At 39.3% G+C, this 19,616-nt stretch overlaps 4 protein-coding genes and 1 non-coding gene across 9 annotated transcripts in view; 2 read left to right on the forward strand and 3 right to left on the reverse strand.

Annotated features, from left to right (window-relative positions):
• Positions 1-313: 313 nt before the first annotated feature.
• RpL13 (ribosomal protein L13) lies at positions 314-2,807 on the reverse strand. Its single transcript, XM_065484932.1, has 4 exons — positions 2,711-2,807; positions 2,067-2,339; positions 1,114-1,425; positions 314-455 (listed from the first exon to the last, which is right to left on the reverse strand). The coding sequence occupies exons 2-4, from the start codon at positions 2,310-2,312 to the stop codon at positions 363-365; spliced, it is 651 nt and encodes a 216-aa protein (XP_065341004.1). The 5' UTR covers positions 2,313-2,339; positions 2,711-2,807; the 3' UTR covers positions 314-362.
• Positions 2,808-3,024: 217 nt separating this feature from the next.
• LOC135939118 (proteasome subunit beta type-2-like) lies at positions 3,025-4,297 on the forward strand. Its single transcript, XM_065483319.1, has 4 exons — positions 3,025-3,199; positions 3,387-3,580; positions 3,687-3,849; positions 4,031-4,297. Exons 1-4 carry the CDS (start codon positions 3,109-3,111, stop codon positions 4,207-4,209), a joined length of 627 nt encoding a protein of 208 aa, XP_065339391.1. The 5' UTR covers positions 3,025-3,108; the 3' UTR covers positions 4,210-4,297.
• A 632-nt stretch (positions 4,298-4,929) lies between these two features.
• Bem46 (abhydrolase domain containing 13-like protein Bem46) lies at positions 4,930-8,080 on the forward strand. The gene is made up of 5 exons (XM_065483318.1): positions 4,930-5,370; positions 5,424-5,655; positions 5,715-5,908; positions 5,969-6,129; positions 7,070-8,080. The coding sequence occupies exons 1-5, from the start codon at positions 5,205-5,207 to the stop codon at positions 7,364-7,366; spliced, it is 1,050 nt and encodes a 349-aa protein (XP_065339390.1). The 5' UTR covers positions 4,930-5,204; the 3' UTR covers positions 7,367-8,080.
• Ets65A (DNA-binding protein D-ETS-3) overlaps positions 8,076-19,616 on the reverse strand; it is a 49,941-nt gene continuing 38,400 nt past the window's right edge. For 3 of the 5 annotated variants that reach the window (XM_065483314.1, XM_065483313.1, XM_065483316.1), the window contains 5 exons: positions 16,725-16,799; positions 15,441-15,488; positions 14,776-14,965; positions 11,546-11,757; positions 8,076-9,233 (listed from right to left, as the gene is read on the reverse strand). In XM_065483314.1, the coding sequence (XP_065339386.1) occupies positions 9,100-9,233; positions 11,546-11,757; positions 14,776-14,965; positions 15,441-15,488; positions 16,725-16,799 (659 nt within the window). In that variant the 3' untranslated portion in view covers positions 8,076-9,099. The remainder of the gene's footprint in view (positions 9,234-11,545; positions 11,758-14,775; positions 14,966-15,440; positions 15,489-16,724; positions 16,800-19,616) is intronic. The other 2 variants (XM_065483315.1, XM_065483317.1) reach the window with 1 other exon arrangement.
• Positions 17,278-17,348, reverse strand: TRNAG-GCC (transfer RNA glycine (anticodon GCC)). Its single transcript has one exon. It is a non-coding gene; the product is annotated as a tRNA-Gly (tRNA).

Raw genomic sequence — 19,616 nt, forward strand, 5'->3', positions numbered from 1 at the left:
GAGCTAATTTTAAGTTTGTATTAATAAACAAAAACTAAAATAAACTAAGTCATAATTTAAATAGCACTGGGCAAATCACCATATTTATATTTGCCTGTATATTACCAATTTTAAGAGCTTCAAGATTGCAGTTAATCAAACACACCAACATTAAGAAGAGATCTTTTATATCAAGCATCTAGTCATATCTCCACTAACTTCTGCTTAATGCGTGAAATCACTATAGGGTAATTTAAGCCACTAATACACAAATAAAAATCGAAGAGATAATAGTAAAACTATATTAGTGATTTGAAATGATATGCCACTTCCATTGGAATTCAAAAAAATTTATTTTTCGCCTTAACCTGTCCCGACATTCCTTACTTCTTCTTCTTGGTGATGTCCTCAGCGTTTTCTGCGGCTTCTCTCGCTCTCTTTGCACGCTTTCCAACCAACTTAGCATCAGCACGGGCCTGGAAATAAAAGGAATCTCGTAAGAAAATGGCTTACCAAAAAAGTAAAAATGTTTTTTTTTTAATTGGGTCGGACCGAGGTTAAGCCTTGTTGGTCCATGCAGAAGGCACTGCTCAAAACCAATTAAGCAAGATAGTATACAGGAAAATTTTGCAATGAATTGATAACACATTCAGCTCATAATACAATAAATTTCATAAAAATTTAGGATTATCTACTACAGAAATGCTTAACTTTGAATGCAATTCACAAAAAGTCCAGGGTTCCGAAAAACCCGGGTTTCTTCCATTTTGCCCGACCCACCTGGGTTTTATTGGGGGGTAATGTTTTTTTGGGTTTTTCTAGGTTTTTTCAAATTTGCTATTCACAGCATTTTTTCAAGAAATGAAGAAATTTAATCCTCATGCCCCGGGACTTGCCAATTTTTTAATGTGCAAAAATGCAGCACTAACTTTTTAGCGTTACAAAAACAGCCAAAAAACGATTTTTTTCTATTTTCCAGCATTTTTTATTTTTGATACTAAAATTATTGGAGCCTTGGGTAAAATAGTGGGTTTTATTGGGTTTTTTAGCCTGGTTAAACCCGATAAAACCCAGGTGGGTTTTATCCGGGTGGGGAAAATTCGGAACCCTGAAAAAGTCTGAAAATAAAATTACCTTGCGGAGAGCGTGATAAGCAGAGAACTTCTTCTCAGCTCCGGTGATAGCGCGAGCCTTGTATTTGATGGTGGTCTGCTTGATGGGCATGACCTGTTTATCCTGGAGTTGGACAGCAACCTTGCGTTCCTCCTCAGTGGCGTCACCCTTCCTGGGCTTCTTGTTGGCATGAACTGGGAACAGGATCAACTTGCTGCGGTACTCCTTGAGCCTCTGCACGTTTGTCTGCAGACTTTCGACAGACTTGTTTCTACGTCTGTGGTCAACAGCAATACCAATGCTCCTAGCGAAGCCCTTGTTCAAACCAGCAGACTGAAAACCAAATCTTAAGTCAGCTTTCTTCCAAAAAGACATTATATTTAAATGATAATAATTGCATTTAAAGGTGTTGAAGTGTGTTTTCATTAATCCATCCATTAACATTCACACAAAAATTACAATATTACTGAGTCATTTAAGAACATCACATGTACCAAAAACATGCGAAAAGCAAAATAAAAATCATTAGAGATGTCCAAACCAACAGTATCATTTACATTACACCTTTAGTTTTAACATTCAGATATATTCACTGTTTTCTGTTATACTGAATGGCAGTATGATGTAACTAATGACGAACACATCATTTTTAGAAAATGCATTCAAGTTTAAAATCTTTTATATTGAAAAGTTTAATTTCATACCTATTTTACCACATTTTGCCTAAAAATAGGTACATGCGTTAATTGTACGAACCGTAACCATTTTCACGCTTAGATAGAAATGTGTTCATAAGTACCATCTCTTCATTTATGCATTTTTGAAAAATGTGTAAATATGTTTCTACCCCAAATGTGTGCCACATGTTACACAGTAAACAATCTTTGCAATCAATTCTAGTCAACGTTAATGACCTTATTAACATCTAGAACGATGATTTATCTAACAAATATTATGTTTAGTTTTAATTTTACCTTAATCTCATCTAGGGTGAAACCTCTGCCGGCGCGAACCTTGGTGTGGTACCTCTGAGACGGACACCTAACGATGGGGCGAAGGGGGCCGGCTGCGGGTCTAGGAGCGATAGCGCGGGCCTTCTTCACGCGAGTTTGATGTCTGCGGAATTTGCGGGCTGGCTGGTTGAACCAGGTCTTGACAAACCGCTGCCAATCCTTGTGGAAATGGCCATTGGGAATCATATTATTCCTCTTGGGAGCCATGGTGGCGGAGCTTTAGGCTTGCTGGCTCTGAAACGTCAATTTAATGTAAACAAAACGTAAAAAGCACACAAGACAGGACGAATTTACTCGATTACAATCAGATTCGTGAATAGGACGATATTTTGTAACGCTAACGATTCAAGTTATGCTTTAAAATTGTAATATTTAGAATGCTTCAAATCATAACAAAACATGTGAGTGTTAGTTACATGCTCTCGTTCGGCAGGTTATTTTTTAGTCCGATTATCGAAAGAACACAGAACCGACGAGCCGTAATTAAAGGTTAATAATGAACCGAAATCTTACTGAGAATAAAATAAGAGAGTCTAAAACGAAATATTTGGATGGATTATATTGATAAATTTAGATTGTATAAACGTAGGCCACGTTTAGCTCACCCGTATCAAAGCTGTGAGGAAACAAATGGGCGATGGGCGCCCTCAATCGGCGTATTTTACAGTGATGCCAACAGTGTGAAAATGAAGCTCTCAAAAAATGCTTGACAAAAAATTTATTCTTATTTTAATTCGTACAAAATCGAAAGGTAAATTATTATTTAAATACTTTCTTCATTAAGTTCCCCTGAGATATTATTGACAGTTCAAAATAAATAATATAAGTAGTCCAGTAATATTATTTTGTGATCATTCTGAAAAAGTGGGTGTAACCATCATCAGCTTGAACTGCTTGAAGCTAGGCAACAACTGGCAACAACGCCAGAGTGACAAAACATTTTAGTCGGCAAATCACCCAGCATCAACTTTTCATCTTTTTTGCAGAAAATAAATCTGTTAAAATGGAGTGCTTGATTGGAATTGCGTTTAAGGACTACGTTTTGATCGCCGCTGACATGACCAATGCGCACAGCATTTTGGTCATGAAGAATGGTGAGTATTTCAAGTGACAATTTATGTATTGAAATGTTTGCGGCTCTCTGCACACTTTAGGAACAAGCCTTTCCGTTTAAGTAGAAATGCAAATTCCAATATATTTTAAAGTAGTTTTTTAGATATTAAACAAAACTGTATTTATTAGAAGTTTATGAATATGTAATCTCAATTGCTTCTTTTACAGACGAGTCAAAGCTGTTCAAGCTCTCGTCCCAAGTTGTGATGGCTGTGTCAGGAGAGAGTGGAGACACTACTCAGTTCGCCGAGTATATTGCCAAGAATATGCAGCTGTACAAAATGAGGAACAGCTATGAACTCTCCCCCCAGTCCATTGCCACCTATACGCGAAAAAACCTTGCAGACTCCCTTAGATCCAGGGTATGTACATATGATCTATGTTTGTGTACACAAACCAAAACAACAGCACAAAAACACAAATTAATAAGCAAGAAAATACTACTAAACTTGAACCTTGTACTGACAGAGCCCCTACATGGTGAATCTGCTCATTGGAGGCTATGACAAGGATGAAGGAGCGCAGCTTTACTTCATGGACTACCTCGCCTCCATGGTCAAGGTTCCCTTTGCTGCCCACGGCTACGGAGGATACTTCTCCCTCAGTATCATGGACAGACTGTACAGACCTGGTAAGATGTTATGGATCAATTTTACAGTAAAAGTATTTTGTGATATTGTGAAAAGTTTCTCGAGAACCATTTTTACCATAACAGAATAATGATTTATTTTACTTAAGAACATGACCTTATTTTTATTTATTTAATTCCTTGAATGCATTTAGGTGCTGATTCTTTAAATTTTGAATTGCAGATTTGCCCAAAGAAGAGGGATACAAAGTGATGGTCGAATGCGTGAAAGAATGTCACAGACGCCTCATTGTCAATCTGCCCAACTTCAAGGTCCAGATGATTGACGCAAATGGTATAACTGACTTGCCAATCATCTCTGCAAAACAACTCGCTATTAACTCATCTCCTGAAGACCATTAAAATTTATATTTAGGCTTTGGTTTGTTAATTGTAATTTTTCATTAAGTAATCGAAAATAAACTGAATTTGCTTTCAAATTAAAATTTAATTTTTGGGCTTTGTTTCAATTTAATTTTATGCATTGAATTGACCCACTAGAAGAAGATATGTTAGTTATTAATTAACCTTTTTCGCAATTTTTTACATACCTGTCATAGTATCAACCATTGAGCTCTTGCTCAAAATCAGAAGAATATTTTAATGCTTAAATGAATCTAAGTATCAAGGACACTGACAAAATATATTTTATCTCGAAAACATTGCCTCGCTAGTTAATTCATTATGTTAATGTTAAATTGAAAATTTAAATTTCCTTAATACTAGGGCTCAAGAATAGGCAATAATTTAAAATTATTTTATGCTAATTTCAACATTTCGAAAATTTCTGCTTATTGGTAAATTTTTGTAAGGTTGAATGATATTTTGAAAGAGCAGAAACACAAGTGATGGATTCAAATATTGATTAATTTTTATATTCCATAACAGGATTTGAATATTTGAATCCTGTAATATATAGAGGATTCAAATAATATTATTTAATAAGCCGCACAATATTCCCGTTACCAAAAAATATTGCTTCTTTCTTGGCGCCACTTTGTTCGAATTTTGTGAAATAGTTTCTCCTATTGGTTGAGCGCAGGTAGGGAACAAATCTGTGGAGTGTGGGGAATGCGGCGGCGCTCAAGTCAAAATTCTTTAGTCACACACAATCAGCTGGACAATGTTTATTTATTCGATAATGTATTAGGTACAATATTTGAGTTGTGAAACCTCTCAAACTTTAAACAATGCAACTGGGGTGCTGCATTAACCACAATTAAGCAGCCAGAGCGGCAAATTCTTCTCCATTTTGAATGCTGAAAATGGTGCGCTCGAAAATGGTAATTTCCGTCGAAAAGTCAAGCACGTTTCTCCAAGCTATGTTTGCCTCTTAAATTCGTTACCAAGCCCCCGAAATGGCTCGGTTGATGATGTTAAAGGCGGCAGTTCTGCTCAGACTATTGGGCAAAGTAGCCATGGGCTGTTGGGCATGGTCCAGCTCAATGCTGCTCGGTTGCGTCCTTCTTTACTGGGTATACGGAGGGTTTTTTGCATTCCTTCTCCTTTGCATTGCTATAACGGGTAAGAGCTCACTCCTTTGATTTGGAATATTTCCTCAAAATTTGCCCTTTCAGGAATTTTATATCATGCCGAGGACCACCTTCTCTTCCATCCTGAGCAACCCTCTCATTCCCGAGTGTTTGTGCCTGTCCCGTCCATGTTCGGTCTTCCGTACGAGAACCTCTTCATCAGGTCTCTTGATGGAACCCTTCTCCATATGTTCTTCATCAGGCAGCAACCCCAGAAAGCCACAACTGCTCCGACTATCCTTTTCCTGCATGGCAATGCGGGAAACATGGGCCACAGGTCTGCCTTGCCGCAAACATCCGCTGATTCGTTTTGAACGCATTTATTTATATTTACAGATTGCACAATGCTCTGGGTCTATATCACCAGCTCGGCTGTAACATTTTGCTGGTGGACTACAGGGGCTACGGAATGTCGCAAGGTTCACCTTCCGAAGAAGGTCTTTATCTTGACGCACAAGCTGCTCTATATTACCTGTCATCAAGGAAGGACATAAACCATAATGAAATCATTGTTTTCGGGAGATCGCTAGGTATATTTTAATATTCCTCTTCTTTTGAAAAACCTTTATTTAATCTTATTTCCCTTCTAGGGGGAGCTGTTGCAATCGATTTGGTGTGTAGGGTAGATTGTGCGCCTAAAATCTGGTGCGCCATAGTTGAAAACTCGTTCACCAGCATCCCAGACATGGCGCACATTCTGCTGGGCTCAAGAATCATCAAATCTCTTCCACTGTTTTGCTACAAAAATAAGGTGATTATCGTTTACCATTAATCAAAGAAAAACATTACTGTGAAAAGAAATCTAATATTTTTAAGGATTTTGTTAAAAAACCAAATTAGTAGTTCGCTTCAATGAAAATAGAGGATCACAAAGTGATTTTATGATAATATTAGTGGTGTAGTAGGACACAGGATGAACACAGGCAAACAAAGGCCAGGGAGCTAGGTATTTCGCCTTCATTTGGTTGCCTAGGCAGATCTTAATGTCAATCGAGTGGCAAACTGGTCTCACTTAATGGCGAAAACATTGGGAGAAACAAGTTAATGGCAGAAGCTAAAAAAGTGCAGGGCACGGTCAGATGGGACTGGGAACACGGGGCTGGCCTCGACAAAATTATTATGAATGGATTTTCTTTTAGGCTAAATCGTTTTGAACAACATTAACTTCATCATTTTTTATGGCTAGAATTAGGTATTAAATTACATTATTTATGTTCATCACAGTTCAGTTTAAATTCTGATTTGACTCAATAAATTTATACTCAATGAATTGTTGCTAATTTTCTAGTTGGAATAATATTATATTATGACAAAATTAAATGGTGCCACTTAAAGTGGTTCAATAATATTATATTTTTAAAAAGTTGAATAGTATGGTTGTTAGTTACTGATATATAACTGTCAGTCTAAGAAAATTGTTATGATTTTATAAATAAAATGAAATGAATATGCCTAAAGCAAACGTCATGTGTGTAGATAAAATTTTGTTTAATCAAACAAAATCAAAGCATCAATTATTAAGTCTATTTTTAAATCAGGTATTCTACCATAAAATCTTGTTACTTTTAATTGATTAGTTTTAAGTTCCATTTGTTAAGAAACCGTCAACTTGCATTATTTCTTTTTGTTTCTTCCAGAGTATTTATTGAAATCGCAATAAATTTGGACATTTTCTCCTTGTGCTGTTGCAGTTCCCAAGTTATGATAAAGCACCGTGCATGGCTCGGCCGGCACTTTTCATATCCGGCCTTGCGGACACGCTCGTGCCGCCGCGGATGATGACCACGCTGAGCCAGCGGTGCGGCAGCATCCACAAGCAGCTGCTGTGCTTTGAGACGGGTTCGCACAACGAGACGTGGACCTGCCACGGCTACTACCACGCCATCAGCACCTTCCTGAATGACTTGCGGGAGCGCAACAACGGACCAGTGGCGCAGGCACCGTTGCCAGCGTCCAGACCCCCGGTGCCTGACCAGGCTTCCCTGTGATAAGAAAGAAGAGAAACCAGTCATTCTGTCAGTTTGCGTATGGGGAGTGAGTTTGCGTGATTATTTATTCATTTTGTCCTAACTGTGTTAGATGTGAGTCAATAACCGATAGATAACACAAGTGAAGTACACACCGCAATGAATACTTAAAGATTTTCAACTGGTAGTTTAACTGCTAGGTTTATTGAGTTGCTGGTAGGTCGCCAATGTTTGGCAGAGTCACCGTATTGCTAGTTTCTTCCTATTAAGGTAATTGATTTGTGATGCATTTTAACAAGCAACAATCTAGTGCATGCTTTTGTGACACTTAAAATTTTATTACTTACTTTGAAAGTTAAGTATTCACAAAATTGGCTTCATTAAAATTCAACTGTCAACTTAAAAGTGGCTATTTTTTAAAGCAGAAAATGTTTTGTTAATATTGTTGGAAATTTGGTGGAGTGATGATAATCTGTGTTGATTATTCAATGTGATGTTTGTTATATTGGTTATGTTTGAATTTTCGCGAAAAAAGAAAATGACAATTTTGCTTCGAATTTTTACACAATGCACCTTTGAGAAACATGATGTATGATTAGAATGTACTCTTAAGGTGGCGATAACAGTTACCTGCCAAAGATAATTATTTAGAGATTGAATTTAATATTGATAATTTAAGGAAAAGACAATTGTTACGGTACGTCAGTGCAATTAAAAAGACCCATTGAAATGATATTATAGACGCTTTTTATTGGTAATGAGTGTTACAGCAACCAATAATTTTTGAAATTTCATATAATTATGAGAAGTCACAACAGTAATTTGTCGAATTTTCAATTTTTTAAGGTATTCAATCAACAAGGAAAATACATTAACTCTCATTGTATTTACTAAATGACTAGTTCTCAAACCCTAAGCCTCTTCTGATTAATTAAAATTGAAACACAAGCGAGATCATCAAAAGCAATATCACATTCATAAGAGAGACGACAATAAATACTTAAAATTCTTACTCTTTAGATATGGACTAGTTATTTATTGAGTATTTTGTTTGCTTAGGGTCAGTTTATTTACACGCGCCCACTCTCATATTTTGGCACCTCGCTGAAAATCTTAATAATCATTTTCATCAATATAATATTGCAATGACAACATCCCAAAATACACGAGAGGCAAGCTTTTTGGAAATTCTGTCGTCTTTTCTGCAGGTAATACAACTACACATTGCCAGTCTATGCACTGTTAATCAATACAGCTTACAGTTTAAGAGATGATGCGATGACTCCGCTAAGTAATTTTCCAGATACAAATGATCTTCTATATAAAAATCGTTGGAAAACAATCGAAAAAGTTGCACGAAGGTTTTATAAATTGAAAACTCAAATCTATTTGCTCGTGAGGACTAGAACCGTTTCTTCTCAGATTCGTCAACAGCGAATATACATATGTTTAATAATGGTGAGTCCGATTTGCTCTCACACACACCAAGGTACACGTTTTCTGGGCAAGTACACAACGAACATGGCTGCGACAGAGAGACAGCGCAGCGCAGGATGGTTCTATTTACACTCGGTCGGCGGGTATACACATGTGTCACCGGTTCGGCACCGGACTCGGAAAAAGGTACTTTTGGTTCAGAGAGCACACTCTGCGCGCAATCAATGGTCTCATTCAATTGTCCGGCTGCTTCAGAGGCGGCCACTGCGGAACGACGAGGTCGCGCCCGGAGACGAGGTTGGGTCCCATGAGCTTTGTCATGCGTAGTGCGGGTACGAGCCCAAGTGCGTCGGGTGGTGCGGCATCGAGTGCGTCGAGGCTGCTGCGATGTTCGAGTACAGGTTCGCGCTCGGGCTGCTCCAGTACGAGGATGGAGAGGGGAAAATACTCGCTGAAATCACAAAAGAATTGCCAATTAAATCTCAATTGACGTGCATTATTTTTTGAAAGTGGAATCTTGGGATTATTTTTAGGCTAACTTTATTTCAATGAGTTGCCGCGTGTCTGCCCAGTAATTAAACAGAAATGTTCATTATTGATTGTGTTATTTTTATAAATTAAAGAAATAAAGCCACACTGGAAACTCATCAAAACGCATCGTTGAAAATCGCTGGACTAAAGGTGAAAGCAATGTTTTCTAGCACGAAACGTTACGAGAACTTTCAATAATGAAAATGGCTAAGAATTGGTGACTAAAATAGGCACTAACGCATGAAAACATCACGGTCCTATATCTAAATTAAATGGATCGTCACAAGTTGTTTTTAAAAATGAGGCTAATATATTAGTTCTTTTCTCATCATTATCACACTTTTAGTTTATTAGAAGAGAACAATTACAAAACGCACAAGGTGTGTAACATTTTAACTATAACAAGTATTGCACAGTTTTGATGCTTCTTATCAGAGCTGATTTTTTGTATTGTTAAGTTTTAAATTTGGTATTTTTCACAACAATGTCAATCATTTGGTTCATTTAAAGAATAATTCATGTTCAGATTCAGATCAGATGCACACCTGGAATTTCTTATGAATAAAGACTGAATGAACAAGGAATGAAAAATCAAATTGCAGTGGTTTCTCTTTACTCTTATTTAAACGCGTTTATCTGCAAGGTGTATTTTTAAATAAGGTATGCAACCTGTGCAGCACAAACGTGTTGCGGTTTGCATTCAAGTATTTTACAGGGGAGAAAAATAAAACATAACGAAAAAACGCAACGTTTCAAAAGGTTGGTTTATGAAGAATCAAACTAAAGCAAAAAGACTTTTTAATAAAACGCATTTTGATTTGAGGGAGTAGAAATTTCGAAATAAAGAAAATCGGCTATCTTATCCGCAATAAAAATTAGATTCCTGAAGTCAGTGAGCACCAAATCATGAGCTTGCGGCTCTAAATGTCTTCAAATTGAAAAATATAGTAAGCTTAAATAAGAGCAATATATCAGCTTTGCAGGTCGATAAAAAGAAAGGCTTGAAATGTCTTTCATCCACCTTGATTTCGTGGTTAAATCCCTTTCTCCCCTCTGCCAAATATGTATCCATCAGGGAGCTTTTACGTTCCATTTTGACCCTATTTAACCACTAGCTGTTGACAACATTTAGTGCAAATTGTCTCAAACGTCGCGGCAGCGTCACTTGAAAGCGGCTGCACGCGCCCCCGCTTTTATAACCCCGGCCGTTTTCGCTCTCTCGCGTTCGCACGGCGGCCGCCTCGCGAGTGAGCACACGGCCATTATACTTTACAAGAGCAGCCAGGGCACACACATACACAATAATAATATTCCGCCCTGCACAATACACATACACTTTGTCCGTATGGAACGCGCAGGCAGTGTGTGTGTGCTGTATATTTGTACATGCAAACTGGAGCGATTTGTGCATTAGTGCGGCGTTATTCGCGCGCGCATATAACGGGGTTACACGTATATAGTCAGCCGTACATCCACGCGAACGAGCGAACGAACGCTGCCGCCGTGTCATTACGGGGGCCATTGTCGGAAAGTTCCACGTGCATTATTATCAAAGTTCTTTGTCAATGCGAAACTTTTCCCAGAGGCGAAATAACGCACGCGGGAAATATTATTCCACTTGTTAAAAGTTTGGACACGCCGAGTGAAGCTTTTTCTCGTCGGCGTGTGTGCTTGTAAATTCGGAAAATATAAATAACAGAGTAGGAAAGCGGGAGTTTAAGTCACGTCAGCGTCAGTTTTCTTTTCGGTAATTTGTATACCATCGGTTGCCGGAATTCCAGCATTATTAAGGCTTCGCGCCTGAGAAGGCTCGGAAAAAACACACGTTTTACTTGAGAATTTCAGAAACGAAACGATTATTCGTTCTACTCAAATTCAAGGCAATATTTTTTGTGACAATCTTGCTGAGAGCAAATAAAAAATCGACATATTGCGAGCAAACACACAATCGTCAGCAGAGTTGGAAATAAAAAACTATTTTATTATAGTGTCTCCCTATAACCGTTCATTATTAAGATAAAGCGTTAGAAATAAACATTAACGAAAGCAGTATCACGCCTCATTTAAGCGGATTGTGATGGAAATCTGGCATGTTTCAATCAAATATTCGTCCACCTGCCTGCCGCGGACAAATTGAATTTTTATATGAAACCCGCGACTAATTCGTATAATATGTTGATCAGAGAGCGACTCATGAATAAAAAATGCATTGGCGGGCGATTGCGGGCTCACCTGAGGAGGACGGTATTGCTGCGTGCGGACTCATGAAGTTGAGTTTGGTCGAGTGGTGGTGGTAGCTGGACATGAAGAGGTCACTCTGGTACTTGTAGGCGGCGGGGTCTGCGGCCGCCGGCTGCGTGGCCGCTGCCAGCCCCTGGAAATCGAACTTGTAGGCGTACCTCTTGCCATGCACTTTGGTCATTATGTTCTTATCGTAGTAGTATCTGAAACACAAGAGCATGCCATCATTATTCAATGGACTCTCGTGCGCTGCGCACCGCACTCGTCTCGGCCTCGGCTGACCCTGCGCGCTTGCTTTCTTTACGGTCGCAGGAAGTGGCTTTTCGAAATGAGGAAGGAAGCTGGTTTGCTACTTAATAAAATTTGGGTGTTGCTTGGAGAATTTTTATCTGTAATAACCGGTAATAACTATTTGCTCGCAGTGCGGTTTTCTTGCATTACATCCAAATTAGCAAAATGGTAATTGATATTGTTTTTTAACAGAAATTAAGATTTTGACGTGCTCCAGGTGTTTCACAAATTTAATTTGCTATAAATTCCTCATATTCCCCAAATTGCAATTTATAGATAAAATTATTTTAGAGAAATGAATTAAAATATTACTTAAAGGTATATATTATAAAACAATAAACATGTGTCAACTTTTAATGATGCGATTAATTACTTCAATATTTATTCATTTTCAGTAATTGTGTAATATAAAAATATAGTTATATTTTTATTGTAAATTCAGTTATTTAATTATAAAAGATAACACATAATTTAAAAAAATATTTATTGATTACTATTAGTACCTAGCAATCTATAAATGATCTTAAGAATCGATCATAATTTAAATTATTCTCAGATTTAAATGCATATTTATTCTTTTCCAACTAAACCTTATAAGAGGTAACAATAATTTTGTAAACAAACCCGAAAAATTGAACAAATTTAATTCTTGAATCCTATACAAAAACTGAAAGCCTGTCAAGTTTGCAAGTTAAACACCACCTTTTGAGACAAGAACGCGTTTGTGCTCACTCAAATTTAATGTATCAGTCTTCGCGGTGGCAAGGGCCAATTGTCTTATTACACACGGCGGCGGACAATTGTAATTTAAAATTACGCGTGCAGGGGTGCCACTTAACGTAATCAGCAGGTCAGAAACAAACAGCGTGACGGCCGGGGTCGTGTCGGGGGCGAAAAAACAGCCGGCCGCCGTGATTCCCGAATCAATACCCCGGCCGGACGGCGTGTAGCCAGGCCAGAATAATAATTAAACAATGCACGCCACCGTGTGATGTGAATGAATGATGGAGCACGCAAAACGGTGGCGAGCAGTTGAAAAACTGCCACGGCCCGCTCCACACTTGAGCACAGCAGAAAATACAGCGCCGGCCGGGGTGTGCTATAATAGCGCCGGGGCGCAAAAGCAGCCGCTCGCTCTCGCTCTCTCGTGCTGGCCCCAGCCAGCACTTTTCCTCTTTCCTTCCTTCCGTTTTCCTTCCTTTGCAGCTCCTCTAATGGCGACATCAAACCGGCGCACATCACACACACTGCTTTATTTTCACCGAGTGCTGCTATACGCTGGAATATTTTTCCTTTGCCACCGTGCGCGGCTCCGGCATCGTTTTTGCTCTGATTATTAAAGCAGTAGGGATTTTTGCAGCAAGAGATGTGCATGCACCGGAATGGAGTTCCCTGGAGATTTTTGTCTGAAGGGTGCCTGATTCACCTTTGAATTGACCTTTTAATGGACGAGATTTAAAATTGAGGACGCTACTTAAATTTGTATTATGTTAAATAAGGGTGAAAATTTATCTGGTGTGGTTTTATATTTTGGTCTGCTTTTGAATACAATTGAATTACTCGTTTGAAATCAATTAATGCAAAGTACTACTTTTAAGCAACACTAAATTGTCTCAGAACATTTATTACTAGCTTCCAACCAGACAAAAAACAAATAAAAGCAAAATACCTAGATTTGACAGTTATATGAAAGAAGCTCAACAATCCTTTAATTGAAATTATATTTAATTTAAATATTTTTTCTTAACAACATCCTCCTCAGTATGCTTATAGTCCATTAAGAAATCTTGCATTTTGAATCCAACCAGTAAAAAGTAAAAAAAACATGAAAGAAATAAAAAGATTATTTTTGTGCGAACGAGAGCAGTAGACTCGCGGTTGAAATTGGAAAGATAAGCAGATTCTGCGAGCGGCTTTTGCAGCTGCCAATGCTGCTCTGTTGGGAGGAGCAATCGAGTTTTTAGTCTCGTTAAGGGCAACATCACAGACCGGTCAATTGGATTACTCCGCCCGCTTCTGATGACTGGGGTTGATTTTCATTAATAGACAATCCCAACTGCGCGTAATGAATCGAGAGCGCGTGGACTAAAATAACTCAGCGTGGGGTCCGACTCGCACAGGGGAATCTTTTTCTTTCACAGTCAATCAAGCGAGATTGCGGATATTTGGCCTGAAGCGAAAATTGAACCTAATCACCCTACTGACACACTCGGCAATTGCATTAAATTTGCGCCAATTCGCATATTAATGAATTTGTGAAAAATATACTAGCAATAAGAACTGCGAAGTTGTTTTTGAGAAAAATTAATTTCTAATATATGAATTGTATCCCCTAAGTTGAACTTACACTGATGACATGTACATTTGTTAAGTTAATTTTGCCATTAACGAGTTGTAATGCAAAGAAGAAACCTGTGGATGATTTCGAAGTCTATATATGTAACCAAAATGTAGCTTTTGTGCAGCTAATTGCGCGTCTTAATGACATTTGATATGCGCGAGGCGATAAGCGGGCGGCCGTATTTCACCGGGAACATTGCATGTTGCGGCCGGCGAAAGAGTTGTAAAAAGCGGACCGTGCGGGCCGGCAGGCGGCGTTTGGTTTTAAAGAGGTGCCTCCATAACTCTGACCGGAGACACAGTCTTCCGGCTTGATTTCCTAATACATTCTGCGTCCGGAACCAGAGAATGACCCGGCAGGTCCGCCGCTGAAATATCGATTGCCGGCCGCTTCGTCTTTTGTGGATGTGGCACGCCACCAGATGAATTTGTTTGCAACCCTTCCGTGAACAAATAGAACAGCCATTCCAGCTATTCTTACGCTCAATAAATACGATCACGATGAGAAGGTAAACTCTGGTTTTCGTTGTAAAAATGAGTTGGCATAACGACCACATTTCTAGAAATAAATTTATACAATGTGAACTTACCGAAGAGCTCTACTGAGTTTGTCGTAGTTCATGTTGGGTTTGGACTTGCGTTCACCCCACCTGCGAGCCACCTCGTCAGGGTCTGTGAGTTTGAACTCGCCGTTGGTGCCTTCCCAGGTGATGCACGACGCGTTGGAGGAGTCGGAGAGGAGCTCCAGGAGGAACTGCCACAACTGGATTTGGCCGGAACCTGTGTTAAAATTCCCATGTGAGTTCAGATAGTGCGAATCTCCACAACCCTTCAAAGCAAATAGCTGAAAATAATTCTAACATTAACTGAACCTAGCCAATCGTAACTGAAAAATAACATATTATTAAAAAGAAAAAAAGCCACAAAAACAATTAAGCCTTTTTTTCTGAAACAATTGTCAATTTCGCTAAGGTTTTTAAATTCAGCTGGTTGGAAAAATCCTTTGCAGTGATTAAGCCTGAGGGGCTGAGGCACAAGATCTTACGAGATAACTTCAAATAATTTACACAATCGTGATTTTGACAATTGATTGTAAGTTGTTTTTAAATCACAAATCTAAACTTCTTAATACAATTTGCTGCTTTTTGAACCACTTCTTGTTTTAGCCACATTTCATCAATGATTAATTAAACTTTAGGATTATTGTATTGGGAAAATAATGGTTTCTATTATTCAGTATAAAAATATTTCTTACCAGAGCTGGCGAGTCGACTGCTCGTGGGGCCAAACATTTGATAGGGATCTGGAAAAGGGAGCCGAGTTTTAGTGTGTTTGTTTGACAAAGAAAGTGGTCAGATTGTCATTTATTAGGAGGGAAGAGGGCATATGCGAGCGGATCAATTGCACCGAGGGGAGAAAAGAAAGAGAAAGACAGGTCTAGTGTTTTACTCCTGTCAATTGCCGAATAATGGAGCAATCCATGTCAACACACAACAGCGCAGCACGGATCGCCTTTCAGTTTCAGGGGCGCCGTTCCGCAGATAAACCCTTGCACACTCGTCTTCTTATCTATTTCGACTTGATTTTAACGCATTTCTCAGCAGAAAACGATATCTCGTGCTTTCCATAATGATCATTTGGCCTATCTCTTCCCACTCTCCGCGCGGCGCCGAGCGACATCCTTAATTATATTACGCCGCAGGCGAGCCTTTTTCGAAAAAACGGCACGAAAACGGCCGCTTTGGCCAAACGACATCAAAGATAAGACTAATAACGAGATTTCATGCTGAAATGCGTCCCCTCCAATCGATCGGAGCCGAGGATTATTTTTATTTGCTCGCGACGTCGTTTTGCAGACCAGCACGCGGCGGCACAAGAAAAAAAAGTAAAAAGCTGATTGAACTGCGATTTCGAATTGGAACGGTCAACAACAATAATGAAGAGGAATGGATGGATGTGCCGAGTGAAACGTAAGCCGGGGTCAAGACGGCTTATTTGAGAGGGGCGGGCATGACCGTGTTGATGAGCAAATATTGCTCATGGGTGCAAACACGTGCATACAAACAGAAACGCGAATTGCAAGCGAAGTATTGGATTTCTCGACGAAAAGCTCCCTTCTCAGAGAAGATTATATAGTTGCTTGAAAGTTTACAAATGCTTTTGAGCTCCAATCATGAAATTAAAACGCCTAAGAAGAGTTGAAATTTCGGGTAATTCCCTCAAAAGCCCTTTTCCACGAACTATTAAAAGAAATTGAAATTTTCTAATACTGTAAATTAATCAAATTGTCGTGAGTTATAAAAATAAAAAATATATGAGCGACCAATCCTTTGACCCTCATGGATTTTTCATTCAAATTAAAATTTCTAGCAACCTATACACTGATTCATAAAAAAATAATTTTGCATTACTGGTTCAACATCAACAACTGACGCAAAGATTCGTCTAGGGTCTAGGGAACGCACTTCAGCAGCATTTTACCAATTTAACTGCAAACAAGGGGCCTAATGGACCTGCTTGAAAATGGAATTTCTCTCACCTGGTTGTCGGAGGTGAGTGTGGGGGTCCAGGGAGGACTTGGTCATGCTGCTGAGCGAGTTGCTGCCGTAGCCAGCTGCAACAGACGACGGCCCGCGTTAATATCGAGTCCAACTTAATTTTCATACTGAGAGGGCGAGAGAGGACGAGTTTGACAAGTGTGTTTGCCGAGAGAAGCGACGCGAAAGAAGAACAGGGGATTCCTTTCCTGCGGGGTGGTGCGCCCACCCGATCGTCCGCCACTTGTCACCCTCTCAGTCTCGCATGCAGTCTGTTTTGAATAGGCAAATCGGCTCACTTCACTGAGTACGAAATCCAGATTGAAAAACGGGGAAGAGCAGGAGAGATGGTAAAAGCAGTGGCCCAATCAGTGATGCCTCAAACCAAAAAGGTTCACGTCTTTTTATTTTGAACTTTGCTGCACCCTTTTTTGGAAATTTGAGGGGGAATTTAAAAAAAAAAGAAGAGTTAGTTGAGCCTCCAAACATGGCAAGGTGGGTTAGGCTTAAACACAAGCCACAAATTGGATATTTAAGGATAAAAAAGGCAAAAGATGCATCGGCCGGGAATCGAACCCGGGCCGCCCGCGTGGCAGGCGAGCATTCTACCACTGAACCACCGATGCTTGCACATTCTCCTTACGAGCACTATTGTTAGTTGTAGTTAAAATTATCAGGCAAGTGACGTCACTTGAGTGACAAGAAAGAAATCACTGCTTCCTCAAGCGTATCTCTCTCAACAGCAGACGCTCGACGTTGCGAGGACAAAGGCTTCGGCTAGCGCGCTTTTTATTAAGTGCGATTGCCTCTAAAATCGCAGTGTCATTAGAGAGGAAAAGTATTAACTATTGTGTCGTTTAAAAGCTGTTAAGGAGAGCAGCATGCAACCGTAAAAACCAAAAGAGCACTTTATATTTAACCAGGTTAAAAGCAGAAGGTTTGGCGTTTTTATTTCAAGACCTTCCATTGGCGCGACCCATTTTAATAATTATTCTTTAGATTCGTGTTGTCACCAAAGATTTTGAGAAGTTCGTTTAGTTAATTTTTCAATTGAAGTTTATTTGTTTTTGATGTTTGTTGTCTATGAATTACAAATTTACAATAAAATAAAATACCGCGAACAAAGGCAAAAATAACAGGCAGACACTGCATAAATGCGCGCAAACAAATTGAGTCGTCGTTGTTATTTGCGCCGGAGATAATACAGTTAATAATTCACGCAGATACTTAAAAATTGCACCACAAGAACTGCTCGCACAGGAAGGGAAATTTTGATTATCCGCAGGCTTTCGAAATCTGGCAGATCTCGCTTAGTTTCCGAAAGGAGCTGTTTTTTCCAAAATTAGAGCGAATTGCTTAACTTGATGAATCAAAATGACGCAAATAATTTTTTTTGTAATCCGTTTGAAGGTGTTATATTTGCTCTACAATATTCTTTGGAATTTGATTATCTGCACGTGACAAGACATCAGTGGGCGCGAAACGCAAGGTGTCAGCGTGAAATTAGATGCCCGAGGGTGGTTTGCCTCTCTGTTGTGAGCACCTAATTTACCCTCACACAGAGAGCAGCCGAGTTAAAGAGAAAGCAAAGCGACGAGTTAATTAAAAAATGGTTCAACAATAAAAAGGCATGCTCGAGTGCACGCGCTGCTGCGAATGTTAAATAATCCTCTCTGGCTGCTGCTGGTGAAACAGAGAGAAGGGTGCCGAGCCGAGTGTGTTTGTGCCTCTGCTCTGCGCGTATAATATCGCTTTATTAAATAATATCTGCCGCTGTTCGCCGAGAGCTGTTTATTATTATGTGTGTATCTGCTTTCGTCGCATTTGCATGGAGAGGAGAGTTCTCGCCAAAATTCGTTTTGTTGTCGTGTCGTACGTATATTCACTGTGTGTGTGAGTGTGAATATGAGTATATGCGTGTGCGAAAAGCGTTGGGGAGAGAGCAGAAGCGTTTCTCCGCAGTGCCACCGCCGCCGCGAAATAATGCACAGCATCGCACGCACGCGGCAATAATCTATCGCACATGAATGACTTGGCAAATGAATGGGCTTTTGTTGCTCATCTGCATTTTTGATGCATCTCTCTGAAAAAGAAACAATAGATGCAGCCGACTGATACAGGCGAATTAATTAGTTTCGAACGCTTCCCCGTCACACGAGGGGAGCAGTATTTTATTTTTTTTTTGTACTTTTCAAATATTTGCACGTTTTAGATTTTTAGAAACTCTCCTGCAAAGTTCGGTTTTAAAGTGGTCCGCGTGTCTCGCGATAAATAAGTGATAAGCAAACACAGGGAGGTGGCAACCAAGTCGATTTCGCTGTTCGTCCTCTCACTTTTGCATTCACACAAACACAGCGGAGTGCCATCGGTTTGCGTTTTCAATTCAACAACGCGCACATTTACAATGAAAGCGTGCACAACACTCACACCAACTGGAAGAGTGATAAAGTGGCTGTCAATCACAAAATCGGGCATTGTGCTTCTTCACTACTTGTGCTTTGAAATATTTTCAACGAGCTTAAAATTTTCAAAGCTATGGCGCAATTTGTATTGAGAGATGTATATTAACTAAATTTTGCAATCTTTGTTTCTACACACCTAAACATTTTACTCCTAATTTAATTCTCAAAACATTCTAAACGATATAAGTGCCGTTTTTGCTTTCTTATTCAAAGCAATGTTAGCTGACACTAACATCATGATTTAATTTTCACGCAGTGGAACCTTCAGTTAATTTTAAGGTTCATATAACTAGTAACTTGCGAATGTGTTTCTTTTCCATCTGCAAATATTATTTACATTTAATGAATTTTCTTCCTTGATTTTAAATTTCATGGAAGTTTTCTGGGAAAATCCTTTTTTGATGAGGCTGTAGCACCAGCGCCAAAAAAGGT

The sequence above is a fragment of the Cloeon dipterum genome, chromosome 3 (assembly GCF_949628265.1).
Source record: "Cloeon dipterum chromosome 3, ieCloDipt1.1, whole genome shotgun sequence".
In the NCBI taxonomy this organism is placed as follows: domain Eukaryota; kingdom Metazoa; phylum Arthropoda; class Insecta; order Ephemeroptera; family Baetidae; genus Cloeon; species Cloeon dipterum.